This window comes from Marmota flaviventris, chromosome 6 (assembly GCF_047511675.1).
Source record: "Marmota flaviventris isolate mMarFla1 chromosome 6, mMarFla1.hap1, whole genome shotgun sequence".
NCBI classification, from domain to species: domain Eukaryota; kingdom Metazoa; phylum Chordata; class Mammalia; order Rodentia; family Sciuridae; genus Marmota; species Marmota flaviventris.
Genome location: NC_092503.1, coordinates 63454523 through 63471583, shown reverse-complemented (window position 1 = coordinate 63471583; position 17061 = coordinate 63454523). Strand labels below are relative to the sequence as shown.

The 17061-nt window shown below is 33.5% G+C and overlaps 1 protein-coding gene across 3 annotated transcripts in view; it reads right to left on the bottom strand.

Annotated features, from left to right (window-relative positions):
- Nucleotides 1–1219: 1219 nt before the first annotated feature.
- Nucleotides 1220–17061, bottom strand: part of Fbxl4 (F-box and leucine rich repeat protein 4) — a 97048-nt gene continuing 81206 nt past the window's right edge. For all 3 annotated transcript variants that reach the window (XM_071613194.1, XM_071613193.1, XM_071613195.1), the window contains exons 7-9: nt 9940–10011; nt 5698–6010; nt 1220–1677 (exon numbers count right to left, since the gene is read on the bottom strand). In XM_071613194.1, coding sequence (XP_071469295.1) covers nt 1514–1677; nt 5698–6010; nt 9940–10011 — 549 coding nt within the window. In that variant the 3' untranslated portion in view covers nt 1220–1513. The remainder of the gene's footprint in view (nt 1678–5697; nt 6011–9939; nt 10012–17061) is intronic.

The following is a 17061-nucleotide window of genomic DNA, read 5'->3' as shown; positions in this document are numbered from 1 at the left end:
AATAGCATATACAAATAACATTCTTATTTATTTATTTACATTCAGTAAATATATACTGAATGTCTACTATTTGCCAAATTTACTAGCTTAAGAACTTTGAGGGAAAAAGTGTTTCAATATATGTACTATTGACAGAACCCTCAAAATTTGCTTAAAGATATATATTAAGAGCTAATGTGCTTTTTTCTTAAATGAATAGCTCTTATAACAAGAAACTTAAGAGTACTCCTGTCCCCACCCCACCCCCCAAAGTTTCTGCAATGATAAAAATGTTCTATATCTGTGTGTCCAAAATGATAACTAGTAGGTAGCCTTATGTGACTAGTGAACATGTGCAAATGAGAAAATGTATTTTAGATTTAACTAAAGTTAAAAATTGGACAGCATATTCTATAGGATCACTGTAGAACATTTTTGCCTTTAGTGGCAAATAATGTTTGTTACACTACACAGTTTTAGTTTGTTATTCAAAACAGCCTTACCTTTCCATGCCACAAAATATTTTCTGTCTACTTTCTTAATAACAAAATTAAATCAATTCACTATTTAATAAATAATATTTGCTTTTTTTGTTGTTTTGACCTTTCTCTCTTGCCACCCCTTAACTGTAGCTGAATTCTAATCATTAAAGTTATTATTGCACAGGAAAAAATTTTAAAACCCACATATATGATTTTTAAATGTAATTAAAATCTACATGTAATTCAAAAGCCTTAAACCTTTTCCTCTGGCAAATTTTCATGGCATCTGTTTAACAGAAAGTTATTTCAATTAGTAGTTCACCTCTTATTCTTCCTTATGCCTAGATTTTTTTTTTTTAGTTGTAGTTGACATAATACCTTTATTTATTTACATGTGGTGCTGAGGATCGAACCTAGGGTGTTGCACATATGAGGCGAGCACTCTACTGCTGAGCCACAACTCCAGCCCCAATGCCTAGATTTTTATATTGGCAACATCTAGTAATGAAACAGATAAATATTAGAAGTGAAAAAAAACTTATTTTCCTGTTGAACAGTTTAAAAAAAACTTAGATGGAAAAACATGTCTCTTTCCCCAACTAGCTCTGACAATTTTGAATATACCAGACAAAATATATGCTGAGTCATAAAGCTTTAATGAGGCATCCTTACATGAAGTGTGAAAAAAACTTTATTTTTGCATAAATATCATGATACTTTAATGCTTAAAGTGTCCCTTTAAAAATAAGTTAAAAATGTTTTCATATTATTCTTTTATTAACACAATTATTGATTAAAACATAATTCCACTTTAACACAAAGTAAAAATAATATCAGTGACTAACATATTCTTGATGAAAATGGCTTACAGTATTTTGTGAGAACATTTCTTCACATTTTTTACTTGATTCAATGGGAAATTTCATATTTTTCTTTAAAATCCACAAATGTCTTAATTCTCACCATTATAAAAACAAAAGATACAACCAAACCACCCCCAAATAAAATCCTTACAAAGCATATCAACTTTTAGTGACATAATATATATTAAGTCACTGAGTAAAGCTCTTTTTTATGAACACTTTTGGAAAGGCTGCATTCAGTTCTAATACAGCTCTGTTATCAATCTGTGAACAGAAGGATACATCAAGTAAGGAAAGATCTTTACAAGATTCCAGGAGTTTTCTTAAGGATGCTGGACTTACCATTCTTGTTCCTGTTTGAAAAAACAAAATCAAACAAAATAACTTAAATATAATATTATAAATGTCCTATTTTTAGTCCCTTTTTATTTAAAATATACTTAAAATAAATGTCCTTTTAAAAATTAAAAGCATTTTTAAAATAAAAGTCTTCATATTGAAATAGTTCTACTAAAAAAACCAATAACAACAACAACAACAAAAAAAATCATTGAGTTTTCCTAGGCAATGTGGCATCCAGGATCTGAATATTGTCAGTCATCTACCTGCCATTTATATTTCTACTTCTGACCCCTTCTAATCAGTTCATCTAGACTTTCCTACTTCTATCACTCTAGTGTAAAATGTTTTTCACATCTCATTTTCCTTAACCCACAGGTCAAATTAGGCAGCAATGTCTATAATAATTCAACCTCTAATTCCATGCAATGTAATTACTGAGCAACTACTCTGTTAAGTATTGAGTATCAGTTTTAGGGACTGGAAATGCAAAGATGAATAAGACTCATGTCTGCCTCAGGAACTCACTGACCAGCATTGAAAACAAATACATATAACAAAATTTGATAAGTTTTACAGTGAATGGTAGGTGATGGGTGATGAGTTATTTTAGTCCATGTTAAAACTGAAGCAATCATGGGATATTTAGTTAGATGCTAAATTAATTATGTAAAGCATCTGATACATGGTAGGCACTTAATAAATACCAAATATCACTTGATTCTAAGAGATGATCTGTTGTAAAACATACCTTGCTTTAACTCTCTCTTTTCTGGGGAGAAACAATCACAATCATCATATATATACATCTAGTAGGAAGGGCATTAGGATTTCTGAAATGTTAACTTAAGCCTCGTTCTCTGGTAACTCTTTTCTATTCCCCTCCCTGTTGTGGGCTCCAGAGCTAAATTCTATTGTCACCATCTGTGACTGGTCCCAAGGTAAATCAATCCAGATTCCCCCTGGGAATTTAGAATTGGGATTGGGCAAAGCCTTCAATGTCCACAAATTACTATTTCTATAGACAGGTAACAGTGGGCTGCACCTGTTATATTTGGCCATGTACACCCAGAGAAGCATAGGTGACTATGAGGATCAGAAAAAACAAGAAAAGTCAAGGGAAAAGCACACATAAAAGTCTGTGAATACAAAGTTGCAGAGGGTGGGGTAGGAGACAGAACTAAAGCATACAGGACAGGAAAAGTAAGAAGGGAGGAAGGGAGGGAGAGGGAGGAGGAATGAATGAAGAAGAGAGATCTCATGGGATCTAAGCGATAAAACTATATCTTTATAATAATTTTCTTTTCTTTATGCTTAAGTTATTCTAAGTGGGCTTCTGGTTTTCTGTTTTGTGACAACTTCAACCCTAGACACTTAGTTGTTCGTTTTCTTAAACTCAGGATTGTGATTGTTATTTGCTTGTCTTGCCCAATAGAACCTGAGTTTCCTGATGAACAACGAGTTCTGTAAAGCCTTAAAGAATTCTGTGAAGGAACTCAACTTTAAAATTTAAATTTTAAATATGCTTCCGAAGTAGCTTGTATTTTTGTATTTGTTGGTTAATTCCCAATACCATCACTTTGGTTTGGACCCTCATTACATGGATTACTGCAACAAATTTCTCTGATTTTAATCTCTTCCTTTTCCAATCAACTTGCTATGCATTCCCAGGTAAAACGTGGCCATGAATATGTCATTCATTCTCCTAACTAAAAAAATCCCATAATAGCTATTCCTCACTTAATTTTGTGCAGATTTTTTCATCCCAGTGTTCAAAATTCTCCATTAAAGCTTTCATTGTAATAACAAAATAGATATATACAATTAAATTCGATGATTTGTTCTCTAAAGGTAGTCTGAAAATCAACTGCTATATTTTGCTTCATGCTGTTCTTTGTGCTTACAATGTCATCCCTTCCCATTTCCTCATCACTTTTCAAGGATGTCTTTAAAATATCTACTAACCTTTTAAATAAAGGTTAATTATAATAATAAACTTCCTTTATTCTGTAATCATATATGCTATCTTTTTCTGAGCCCCATTAAAATGGACTTGCCTCTGGCTTGTATTATGATTGTTTTTCTCCTTCTTACTAGCTATAATCTCTTTTTTTAAAGATGGACACAATATCTTTTTACTTTATTTATTTATTTTTATGTGGTGCTGAGGATTGAACCCAGTGCCTCACATGTGTGAGGCAAGCACTCTACCGTTGAGCCACAGCCACAGCCCCTAGTTATAATCTCTTTAAAGGAAGGAATATACTACTCACTCAGCTTTGTACTGATGAGAAGCATTTTCACTGTGAAGCAGGTATGCCACTTAACACTTCTATCGAGCAATGACAAAATAATGACTATTGCCTTGATTGAACTGAGAATCCTTATTTTCAAAAAAGCCTTATAACACTTAAAAATGAAAGAAAATCAAACAACAACAGAAGTAAAGAAAATGCAACACAGTGGTTAGAACAGATTCTCCCAAAGAGAGTCATTATACTTATTTTTCTTTTACATCTCTATAAAACTATTCATACATTTGCAGTCAAATGTTCTACCACTGAGTTATACTCCCTCAACCACACAATTAACAGGCCAAATTTAGATCACCTGACAACCAACCCCACTGCTCATCACAATTGAGCATTGCTTAGAATCAGTGTTCCTGACACTTTCATAGTTCTGTAGTATCTACTCCAGACATTGGCTATTGTGCAAGTCAGTATATGATGGTTTTTTGCTTGTTTGTTTGTTTTTGAGGAAGGAGTTATAAAAAATAGATTTTAACCAGCAACAGCACTATCTTCTGAAGTGAAACTCATGTTCTTGTGAATTCACAGCTTTTTCTTGAACTTTTTGAAATATTTATCTTACAAAAGGCTTAGGACAATTCAATAGGAAAGATAGGTAGGATGGAAAAGAAATAACCATAGAGTAGTTATGGTGTGACCAAAAAAAAGAAAAAAAAAAGTACTGACTATGGAACCAAAGACATTAGATTTGAACCTTTTCTCTGCCATTTATTAACCACTGGGTGCCAGTACCCTCACCTATGAAAACAGAGCTGTGAAGATCAAATAAAATATCACACAGATGAAGTATTTAATCCGAAGTGTGCACATGAGAGGCCTAAAAGTAGTTTGAATAAGTAATGTGCAACAACATAAGCAGCATCACAAATGTATCATAAACCTGAATGTGGAGAGATTTTAACTGAAACTATAAACATAGATGTTGAGAATCTTCAGGTTTTCCTTTTGTTGAATGTTTAATAAAGAGGAAGGGATACACATGTACTTTATGGACTAATCAATTGTAAATTAGTAGTAACAGACTGCCAGAAAACAGTTCAAGTGCTATGTGAGATCACAAATTACCAGTTGTGTGGGCAATGACAACTACAGTGGCACCACTAGCACCTTTGAATAAGATAAGAAGTAAGTAATGACATCTCAAAGGGCTCCTTGCTGATGAATGCAATAAGGACACAAGGAATCCCAGAACTGGAAAGAATTTTCAAGAGATCTGCCTCAGGGTAGAACTATTTCTAAAAACTGAAATTAGCAGGGAGGGAGACATCATAACATTCCTTTATTAACAGTTCAACATTAAGAAACTTTAAAAGAAAATCTAACTTGAATTCATTTTAAAATGGATTCATTTCTTCATTTCTCCTCAAGAAAAATGGAGAACACAGTTCACCTAAATTCTCTCTTCTAATTAGACCAAGAATTAATAGTTATTTAGAACTTGTGACATGTTCAACAATACAGTTGTAACTTACTTAAGTGTGTGTATACACACACACACACACACACACACACACACACACACACACATATATATATATATATATATATATATATATATATATATATAATTATTCCTTATTTCTTATATTTTCTATCAAACCAAGCAGTCTTCTTGGGAAAAATTTTGTTACGTTTCTTTGTGGTTTCCTTGAAAAAAATATGATATTAGGTTTTATGTCAAGGAAACAGGCTTTCAAAAAAATTTATATATTGCATCCTTACCTAATATGTCCAGTTGCCGTAATCTGATACAATTACATGCAAGTTCTTCTATATCTGTGTCACACACAGATCTATTAGCTGTAAGAAATAGTTTTTGCAAGTTTGGGAGCTGGCGTGCCAATCTGGCGAAGCACCCGGTACTGCTCTGCAGAGTAGGACACCAGCCAAGGTCAAGTTCCTCCAGAAGTGGACATCCAGAAGCCAATTCCGCTATTCCATTCTCAGTAATATTCTTACATCTCCATAGATCCAGGGTGCGGAGCTTTTTACACTTGGCTCCTATCATGCTAGCTATCACATCATAGTCTTCAATCTGGAAATCAAACAATTCCAAGCTTTTATATGTTATGCTCAGAAATGCAAACTGTTTAGAGCTTGTTAGAATATTGTTAATCATCTCTTATTGTTTGCTTCCATGTAAATATACCCACATCCTTGTTAATATAGATTTACCCATTCATCTTACAGATCTGCCATGATTTCACAAAACAGCAAGAGTAATCACTTACTTAAAACTCCACTTAACAGAACTGACAGAGGACATTTATGAATTAAATCTGAAAGCAATCTCAAGTCTTCAATCTCTCATGGAGAATTGGAGGATTATGTGCTATTCTTTTATGCCTACCATTTTGACCTTGTTGCTGGTCACTAGGCCTAGTATCTTTTATTTTATATATATAAATATAGTTAGATAGGTATATAATATCTCTTTAATGAAGGTGGCACCTTGGCAGGTTCTAAAACTGTGTGGAAATTCTAATAGTACTCATTAGGATAGCAGCTCTGGGTTAAGTGAGGCTTTTACAGACTGAAAATACAACACAAAAATAATGATAACATTAATCATTGTCAGTTACTGAAGGTATCCAATACTTATGTCATCATTATAGGATAAGCAGCTATTAATTAAGGATTTAACATTTCAGATCTTGGGCTTTATATGCTTTAATAATGTTTCTTTAAGTATATTCTTTTAGGAGATTCATTTGATTTTGTTATGATCAGGTATCAAAGTTATTACGAGAAGACAAAAAGAAAACAAAATAGTGAAGATTTATAATGATTACTTCCTTATGTTCACTGGTTTATTCAGTTTTCAATAAATATTTGTGCTACTATTATGTACTAGCACCACTCTAGAAACCAGGAACAAAAGTAAACAAAAAACATTTTTTGGTTCACATATTTTTGGAAAAACAGAGACAAATAAATGGGCAAAATTAATTCAGGCTGTCCAGAATAAAAACTATATTTCCCCAATTTTCAAACTACAAGTATTAAGTTCTGGATAATAGGAAAGAGTCCTCAAAAGGCATGCAATTTCTGGAAAGGGTCCATAAAGGAAGGTATTATGTCTTTTTCCATTCCTGCTGCTTGACCTGGAGATGTGATGGCTGGAGTTTCACCATAAACCAGGAGATCAAATGTATGACATAAAGAGACTGCAGAGCAGTGATCTAGAGGTCAGGACCTCTTGGGAGCCTAAGGAGTAGAGCATGGGTTGCTCACTTCCAGCACTTCATTATATGAAAGAGAAATAACTCTCTTGTTTAAACATAGTCATTTGGAGTTTTTCTATCATTGGCACTTGAACCTAATTGTAACCAATACATTTGCTTACAAACTTGGCTAAAAGATTTGGTAGAGAGAGAGAGAGAGAGCTGGAACTAATGGTTAAAGCAAACTTCTGAATACTTTTCAAGGGCTTTGTTATCTATTTGTTCATTGTTTTCCACTACCATGGATAATATAACTTTAAACTGAAGAGATAATCAGTTATTCCAATACAAATTTTAAAAAATTCTCTTTCCAAATGACAGAAAAAATTTAAAATTTCAGAATCCTATCAAAAATGTCTATGGCAGTGACTAAAATATCTAGATTTGTTATTGGTGAGATATTATTCTTCAGAAGTTCTGATCACTGCAAATCTGTCAAGCTGGCACTTGTAGCACAAAGATTAGTTTCAGAAAAAAAAAGTGGTACAATTAATTTGTATCTACACTATATTCAATACAGAAAAAGTATGTTATTAGGAAAATGATCAGGGAAGATAAATAATAAATCATAAGCATTGTGCAAAGTCAATACAGTGCTCTATCTGTAAGGATAACAGGTTCATAAATAACACAAATCTGTAAATTGCTACCATTTGGATAGTCAAAATAAAACATCCAGTAAAACATCCTGACTTTTGATCAACTTGATAAGAAAGAAACTGAGATAAGCATGGTATTAAACTATCAACCAAGGGCTATGCATGTCACTGTCCTGGTGAACCCTGGCCCTACTGTGAAATAAAAACAGTATTTCTATGACACTTATTGAAGCCCTAATCATGATGTTAACAGCAATATTAGCATTATTTCTGAACTCCTCTGTCAAGTACCTGATAGTTAACAAACAGATAACAATGGTAACAATCTTACTGGTAACTATATACTTCAATTTAAAAAATAGCCTATTTATCTAAAGTATAGTATATATTAATATATGTAACATAGGAAAACAGGTTCAATAGTCAAATAAGGTTAGAAAACACTGGGTTTAGTGATGGCAAGAGTTTCTTTGTTGCAAGTTAAAACTCTCAAGAGGAGGACTCAGTAATATCACTTCCTAATTTTGACTATAAATCTCCACTGTACCCTTACATACCTACCTTTTTATAACTGAATATCCTTCAGGACCAATTTTCCATAGACCAATTTAGAAAAATGCTAATTTGAAATACATGTAATTCTAACTATCTAACTATATATAATTCCAACTCTAAAAGTGTCTATGGCTAGAGGCTTGCTTTTCTAGGGAATATTGCTCCAGTTTAAGAGAATGTAAATAAGAAGCAGAATAAGCAACATCTAGTTAAACAGGGTTTTTTGTTGTTGTTGTTTGTTTGTAACCAATCTAACAAGAGAAGGCTAGTAATATTCAAAAATCCAAGTGGCTGGTTTGTTGTCACAGAAACTGCCATCAGCTATCAATGGGCTCATCTAGAAACCCACTACAGGGATCCAAAGAAAACTATGAAATGGCTTACAAAGGTAAGAATTTGACTTGCAGTAAGGAGAAACTTGTGGTTTCTCCTTACTGCAAGTCAAATTATTTCAAAAGACTAGGACAGACTGAGACAATGCTTGTAGTTTAATAAGAGCAAACTGCCAGGATTAAAGACCATTGGGATAAAGACCAATGGAGGTAAATATGTTACTATAAGAGACATCTGCCTAGCCTACATTACCAAATCCTGGGAGATCTCTGAAGCCATTGCTAAGCTCTAAAAGATGCTCAAATGAAATGTCTTTTAGGTCAGAGATGCTGCCTGTTGATTCCAAGTCTAGGGTGCCAGAATTTCTCTGGAACATTGCAACTGAACTGTTTATTCATGTCTTTCTGTTGAGTGGATACAAAACTGGACTGGTCTGGGGATCTCCTAAATATGCTCTGGATAGAGGTATTGAAAAAAGTGAAGAGAAATTAATTGCTCCACAGTAAGATTCATTTCTGGTGAGTATTTACACGCACATACACATACCCCAAGAATCAATTATCTTGTAAGTCTCAGTGTTATTTGTAAGCCACATAATTAAGTAGTTTAGATGAAAAAAAAATTAATTTTTCTCACAACTTCTTATGGAGGTATGTGAAATCACAATTTTGAATCTTGAAGAATTTTAGAAATTATCTATCTAGTCTAAGAGTTCCTAGGATTCTGGATTTCACAGAGTAAAAATTTCAAAAACAACTGAGTTCTAATATAAGGTGTTGGTCTTTTTATTTTGCCAAGTAGGACAGTTAAAATAAATAAAAAACTCTATAGAAACAAAAAAGTCTATTATCATCAATATTTCTTGGAAATATTCCAAGAATTTATAAAAACTAAAATTAACTTTGTAAAAAATTATTAAACTATTAACACATGGATATGACTGATATCTTATTTTGTAAAGAAACCCAGAGAGGTAAATAGTTTGTTTGTGATAACAGCTAGCTTGGGCAGAACTGAACTTTTTCCACCCTCTGTACTTTTCTTACTCTTGTTGATAAATGTCTCTTGTTGATAAATGTTAGTGTTTCAAAGACATCCTCGCCAATTGAAGAAAAATGTTTGAAAGTGGGGTACAAAACAGTTAACCATAAGTCAGAAACTGTGGATAAATGTTGGGTGCAGTGGACCAGGAAATTCACTCATGGGAAGAAAAAGAAAAAGCAATTGAATATAAAGAATTTTCAAATACTTGCCATTACACAACTGCCCAAACTGAGGTGCTGAAGCTCTGAACAGAAGTTCAAAATGCTGAGCAGTGCTGTTTGCTGCCATCGGGGACCACATCAGAGGCAAATATGGAAAGTGAATGAAAGTGAAACAAAGAGAAGAGGTCAATTAGACATTAAAAGCTGTCACTGCTTTTCCTGAAATACAGCTCAAAATCTAAGTTACAGATTCCACAAATGCCATTTAATGAGTCCCCAGGTGCGCCCACCATTGATTGGCTTGGAGTCAAGGTAATCATTACTAGTCTCCATGTAAGTCATCACATTGTATATGGTTTTGCATGCTCCAAAGATACTGTATTCCCTGTAACCTCTCAGTTTATTTCCCAGAGGAAAGCAATTTGAAAGCCTGGTTATAAGACAAATTAAACCACCCCTCCCTCCAAAGACAGAATGAGAGACAGCGAGCGAGCATGCAGAGAGAGGGAGAGTGAGTGCACACGTGCATGCACCACAGGGGCCTAGTGACACTCCTGAAAAACAGCAGCAGCTCTGACATTCACTGATCAGTTGCAGTCTGATGGAACTGCCAATAGAGTCACCCCAAATCAGGACTAAGCTGGTGACTTTAATGTCAAAGGATTCTCTTTGCTGACAAGGATACCAACAACCATTGAGCACCTGTCAGTAGCAACATGCTGACTGAAATGTACCTAACATGCACTTTCTAGTCATGTTCTTGCCATTTAAGCCCATCTAACTTGTCCAATGTAAACGGTCTCACCACTAAAGAAACCCAAAGATATGCTAGACTGCTACATAATCATACCAGTCTCAAATATTTTTAAAATCCTATTTTATAGCACACCTACAATGAAAATTTGTAAAAAGAAATAAAGCAATGTAAAATATCCAAATTTCTAGCATTTCTTTTGTAAATTAAGGAGAAAACTATTCAGACTTACACAGCAAAATCACTTTTTAAACATCTGACCTAAATTATATCTAACAAAATTGAGCTCTTATACAACCTAGGTTAAAGCTTACATAATATGTTCAGCTACTGAACACACTGGGGGGTGAAGAATGTGTCAATGGTAACACAAAACGTTTAGTCAAATCTCAGATAAGATTTTCATTGAGAAAATAAAGAAAGAATTTTACATAAAAATCAGTTTATTTAAAGCAAAAATATATATTAATGGTTATAATAAGATCCAGAGGAATATTAGACTTTAGTCTAATTACTTCCCTCTTGAGCATTTCTTTAAATTTAAGCAAAAAAAAAAAAAAGTTCACATTGATTTTATACTTGTTTTACCATAACATTTATAAGACAATCCCATGTAGCTCTTAGAATATTAACATTAGAAACAGTATATTAAGATAAACTAACTTTGAAGTTCTCCATATATTTAAGCCATTCTCACTTACTATCAAATATAGAACATTTGATTTGTTTTTTATTAGAATAACAAATCCTTATAAGAAAGTTGTTTTATAAAACTTTCCCATGAGCAAGACCCAGAATACATTAGAGACTTTCTAAAGAGTAAGAAATTTTAAATTTAAAAAAATATATACATACACATGTGGAGGTCTACAAATAGTTCATGAACCATGTTTTGTGGTTTATTTTAAAATGATTTATTATGAAGAATCTCAAGTATATGGACAAGTATAGGATCCAATATAATACCCATGTAGTCAATACTCAAATTTATCAACTAACATTTTGCCTTCTTTACTAATATCTCTATTTTTATATCTCTCCATCCATACATATAGTTCCTCATAAGTAACTTTATAATGACTTGGTGTTTAAAAACATATTTGAAGCTGGGCACTGTGGTGCATGCCTATAATTCCAGACACTCAGGAAGCTGAGGTAGGAAGATAGCAAATTTGAGGCCAGCCTAGGAAACATAACTTTAAAATATAATTTTTAAAACTCAGTGGTAGGCCACTTATGTTGGAGATACCCCCCACCTCAAAACACACACAGGTGATATAATTTTACTACACTCGATACATCCATAGTTAGTATTTAATATTGGTATTCATGGTATATGCATATGTGTATTTCTCATCTTCCTCATTTGTTTTGTAAGGTATTTGTCCACGTTGCTACATATAGTTCTAGTTCACTGATTTTAAATGTTGTATAATATTCCATTTTAGAAATAAATTACAACATATACTCTCATTTGATGAGCAGTTGTTTACAATTTTCCCTATTACAAAAGTGTTATAATAAACATTCTTAAATGTACTTTCTTGTCCATATAGAAGAACATTTCTCTAGAGCACACCTCAGAGTAACAATTTCTACATGTTTTGGTATGCTCTTACTTTATACAATTCAGCAAAATAGCTCTATTTAATATTTGAGTCATACTAATTTAAATAAGTGGTATTTTTAGTTTATTACATCTTTGTCAACACAACTGTCTTTTCATCCCTTCTAACAATTATCCCTCTGATGAATATGGAATGGTATAATTTTAAGTAGTATGATCACTGGTGAGGATGAGAGTCTTTCTATATGTTTATTGGCCACTCATATTTCTTGCTCTGTAAATTACATAATTATATTCTTTGCTGATTTTTCCACTGGCTGTTTTTTCCTTAATTTTCAGGAATTCTTTAAGTATGATATATGCATATGTGTATGCATATATAGGATCTTTGTTAGCTATAGTTATTACAAATACCTTCTCTAAATCTGATCCTCTATAGAGGATCTTTTGAGATGTGCATATTTTAAAATTTAATGTGGTCATATTAATCTTTTTTCCCTTATGCCTGCATTCTGCTGTCTTTAAACAGTTCTTTTTTTAATACTTATTTTTTAGTTTTAGGTGGACACAAAATCTTTATTTTACATTTATGTGGTGCTGAGGATCAAACCCAGTGCCTTGTGCATTCTAGGTGAGCACTCTACCACTGAGCCACAACCCCAGCCCCTTTAAACAGTTCTTTACTCAAAACAAAATATTCTTTTTAATAAAATAACAGCTTTAAAGTCTTCATTTTGCCATTAAGTTCTTAATGAACAGTTTTTATATATGACAGAATATAATATTTCATCCTCACCCCTTGTCCAGTTCAATTTATTGAAGTCTACTTTATCCTTTGATTTGTGATGCTTTCTGTCATATGTTGCATTTCCATATATGTGTGTGTATACTTTTGGATCATTTTGTTTCACTGGTCTATTTGCCTTTCCCTGCACCAACTCTTAAGTCTCATTATTGTTTGTAATAAGCCTTAAAATCTAGTAGGGTAAACATCCTTCATTCCTCAACACTCTCAGCTGTTTTTGACCTTTTTGTTCTTTCACATCAATTTAAGAATCACCTTCTAAATTTTGGTTTTACCTTTTTCAAAATAATACAAAAAGATTACCCTTTCTCCCCCCACCCCATAATCATTAATTAATTTACTGGCATCTTATCATTTTTTATAATTATTTATTACATTTGATACCTCCTCACAGAATTTTTTTAAACAGTTCTTTTAGTTAACGGGTGGTAAAATCTTAACAATTATTTACTGAGTACATATTGATAAGTCATGCATTGCTGATTTTAAATTCTTTAACTAAAATTCACAACAACTCTATTCATTCATTCACTTAACAAATAGTCATGAATGCCTACTATGTATCAGACACTTGGGATATAGCAGTGAACAGAACAGATAATAACTTATGAACTATAATCATTATTACCATTTATAGGTGAGAAATTTGAGTCACAAAGCTAAACAACTTACATGTTATTTATCCTCAATCTTGACTGTAAGTTTAGCCAAGCTTAAAACTTAAAGGTAACTGTTATCTTCTTCTACTACTTTGAAAATATTACTCCATTAATTATTAGCCACTGTTATTTAATAAGAAGTCTACTCCCAATCTAATTGTCTTCTTTTGTGCACAGCGGACAGTGGTTTCTCCCCACCCCCACCACCGCCAATAGCTCTTGTCTCTTTATTTTTAAAGATCACAATTTTGTTAAATTGTGTCTAGGAAGATTTATTTTCAGCTGTGAGGATGGTCTGGCTGAGACATTTGTTACCCCATTGATTGCAAGGGTTGATTCAGCTTATCTGGCTAGTTAGAGGGGTGTCCCCTTCCTCCCTCACCACTCCATGTACATTCTTCCTGAACCTGTGTACTCAAAGAGGATGACCTTCCTCAATAGAGAAGGACCATTCTTTGATCAAGGGTATATGAATAGCTGAGTTCCCTGCTAGAAGCTCCAAATAAGCACTCAAGATTAATTTTCATTAGTTTTACTTGATATTCTGAGTTCATTTGAAGACTCATATTGTTCTTCATGAGAAGTGCAGATTCTTACCAATTCTTTTTGAACATTACTTTTCTACCATTCCTTCCAGTTTTTCTTCTGAACTTTGATATTCAATGGACATTACAATTTCCCAAGTTACAGTGCTTACAGTGGCTTAAAAAAAAAGTCCATATGATATTCCAGGCTCCCTCCTTTCAGAGTAGAGCTTAATTTCTTTCCCTGTAATAGGTGTGATAGATTTAGTGACTTACTTTTAACCAACAGTATATAGCAGATGTGATGGCGTGCCACTTTGGATATTAGGTTATTGTGATTAATTTTATTTATTAACCTGACTGGGCTTGCAAACATTTGGACAAATATTATTCTGGGTGTTTATATGAGGCTGTGTTTGGGGTGAGCTTAACAGTTAAATTAACAGACTGAGTAAAACAGATTGCCTTCCCTTTTGTTTAACTAAATAAGGGAGAATTCTTCCCACCTGATGGCTCTCAAAATGGGACACTGGCTTTGTCCTGACTTTGATATAAACAGAATATCAGCTCTTCCTGAGACTCCTGCTGGCTTTCATAGTGGAGCTATACTATTAGCTTTCCTGGGTCTCCAGCTTGCCAGCTCAGCCTGGAGACCTTGAGGCATGCCACCCCCATAATCACATGAGCCAGTTGCTTACAGTAATAAGTCTTCTATTAGTTTTGTTCTCTAGAGAACCCTAACTAATTCAGTTGTAAAAAGGCTGTGGGTCCTGTATTAGCTTCCCTTTTTCCTCCATTAATCATGTGCCATATCATAAGAACACTCAGGCAACCTATGGAGACTCTCATGTAGAAAGAAACAGAGGCCTCTGGCCAAGAGCTAAAGAACAGCTCTGCCAATAGTCATGAGAGTGAGTTTGGAAGCTGATCCCTTAGTAGTCAAACTTTGGGATGACTGGAGTCCCAGGTAACAACTTGGCGGCAGCTTCCTTTGAGGCCTTTCTATGGTCCTTAGAGTCAACACTACCCAGTTAATAAAACACTACCAAGATTATGTGTGAGATAATAAATATAAGTTGTTTTAAACCACTAAGTTTCAAAGTAATAAATATATAACAAGAGATAAATAATATAGTGTATGGAACACAGTAAATATGTATTTATTAAATGAATGAATAGGGTAGCTTTGAGGATTAACTGGTGTGTATTTTACAAATATAAAGAACTTACAGCAGTATCTGACATTCACAATTTTTACAAACTTAAGTACAGTCCTCAAACTTCTTTTCTAATTTAGCAAATCTCTGCATCCAATTTAGAATTTATCTCATCTATGGAATTAAAATTCCAATAAGTACAATTTATTTCCTAGGTTTCTAATCAGTCCTTTTTTACAACTACTTGTTCTTGATTAGTTTCTTTATACTGCATAATTTTTATTTCTTTTAAAAAAGATGCTTTTAATTTATTTCTTTCAACCTTCACCCTCCAACCTAGACATTTTATTCCTCCCTCAGGATCTTGTAGATCACTCTGTTTTGAACTAGGACTTCTGAAGGTGCAGTGATCTGCACAGGAACTAGGAATACTGCAGAACCAGCAATAGGCTTAGCTTAGTTCTGACCCTGAAGCATGGTCAATGCCAAATCATGATGTACTCTTGGTATATTTGCCTATACCAAAACCGCTCCTTTCTCTTAAGACTTTCATCCAAACCCTGAAAACGGCCTGGAGAGAGCCTTATAATACTGCTACCCAGTTCTGATTAGACATCCCCAGGCTAGATAACAAGATGCTCTTGTTAGAGTTTTAGATGAATTCCCTGGTGAATCAGTTTTTCTAATTAAAAAGAAGAATAAAACAAAAAAAATATTTATTGTCAAAAATAACCATTATTAACTTGCCTGGAATGCCTTAGAGGACTATCTATTACTTACTGTCTATCCTAAAGATTGTAACTTTAAGGCACAAAAGTAACTACCTTTTGAACTAAGAGACTATTCATATGTACCTGGAAAACATATTGTGGAATAGTAGATGTATTCTTTTCTCTAGGAGAACTTTTAAGTCAGAAAAGAATCTCATGACTGACTATAATTATTCTGGTGTTAAAACAACTTAACCAGACTACAAATTAAACTGGGAATTAGAAAATCATGTAATCTTAGAGGGAATTATGATATTTTATCTTTACCTTGAAAAGGAACACAGAACAAAAGAAGATTCATGTTGGATGACATCACTCATCTTTGCTGAATAAGAGATGTGAGATCAAATGCTACGACTTAGATGGGGATACAAGGTGATGACCAAAGGAACAGATACTGTGAGGAACTTAACAAGGAGTTGAATGAAGATAAAAGGGTCGACAGCTACCACTGAAGTGAGCAAGTACAAATTACCAGTTTTGTGGCTTTCTCCCACAGAGCTCATCAGTGAAAAGCTAGAGACTAAGGCATACTCAGATGTGCTGAGAGAACACATCTATAGAAACAGGTTGCATATCTTTTTAAAATTCAGTTAACTCATTCCCTTCCAAAGTATCTTTAGAATATTCTTTCTCTATACTGTTAGTATTTGGAATCAAAATATTGCTGTTAATTTTAAAGAAAAGAGGAGAAACTATGAAGAAATTTACACTTTATTTCCAAATACAAAATGGCCTTATTTGGAGAAATCACAGACTCAACAGTTTAGAGCAGGAATTGGCAAACTGCTGCTCACAGGCCAAATCCTATCTACTGCTGTTTTTGTAAATAAAGTTTTACTGCAACACGGACACATCCACTCATTAATGTATTGTCTGTGGCTCGTTTTGTTGTTGCTATTGTTTGTTTGTTTTATTTTTATTTTTCTGGTGC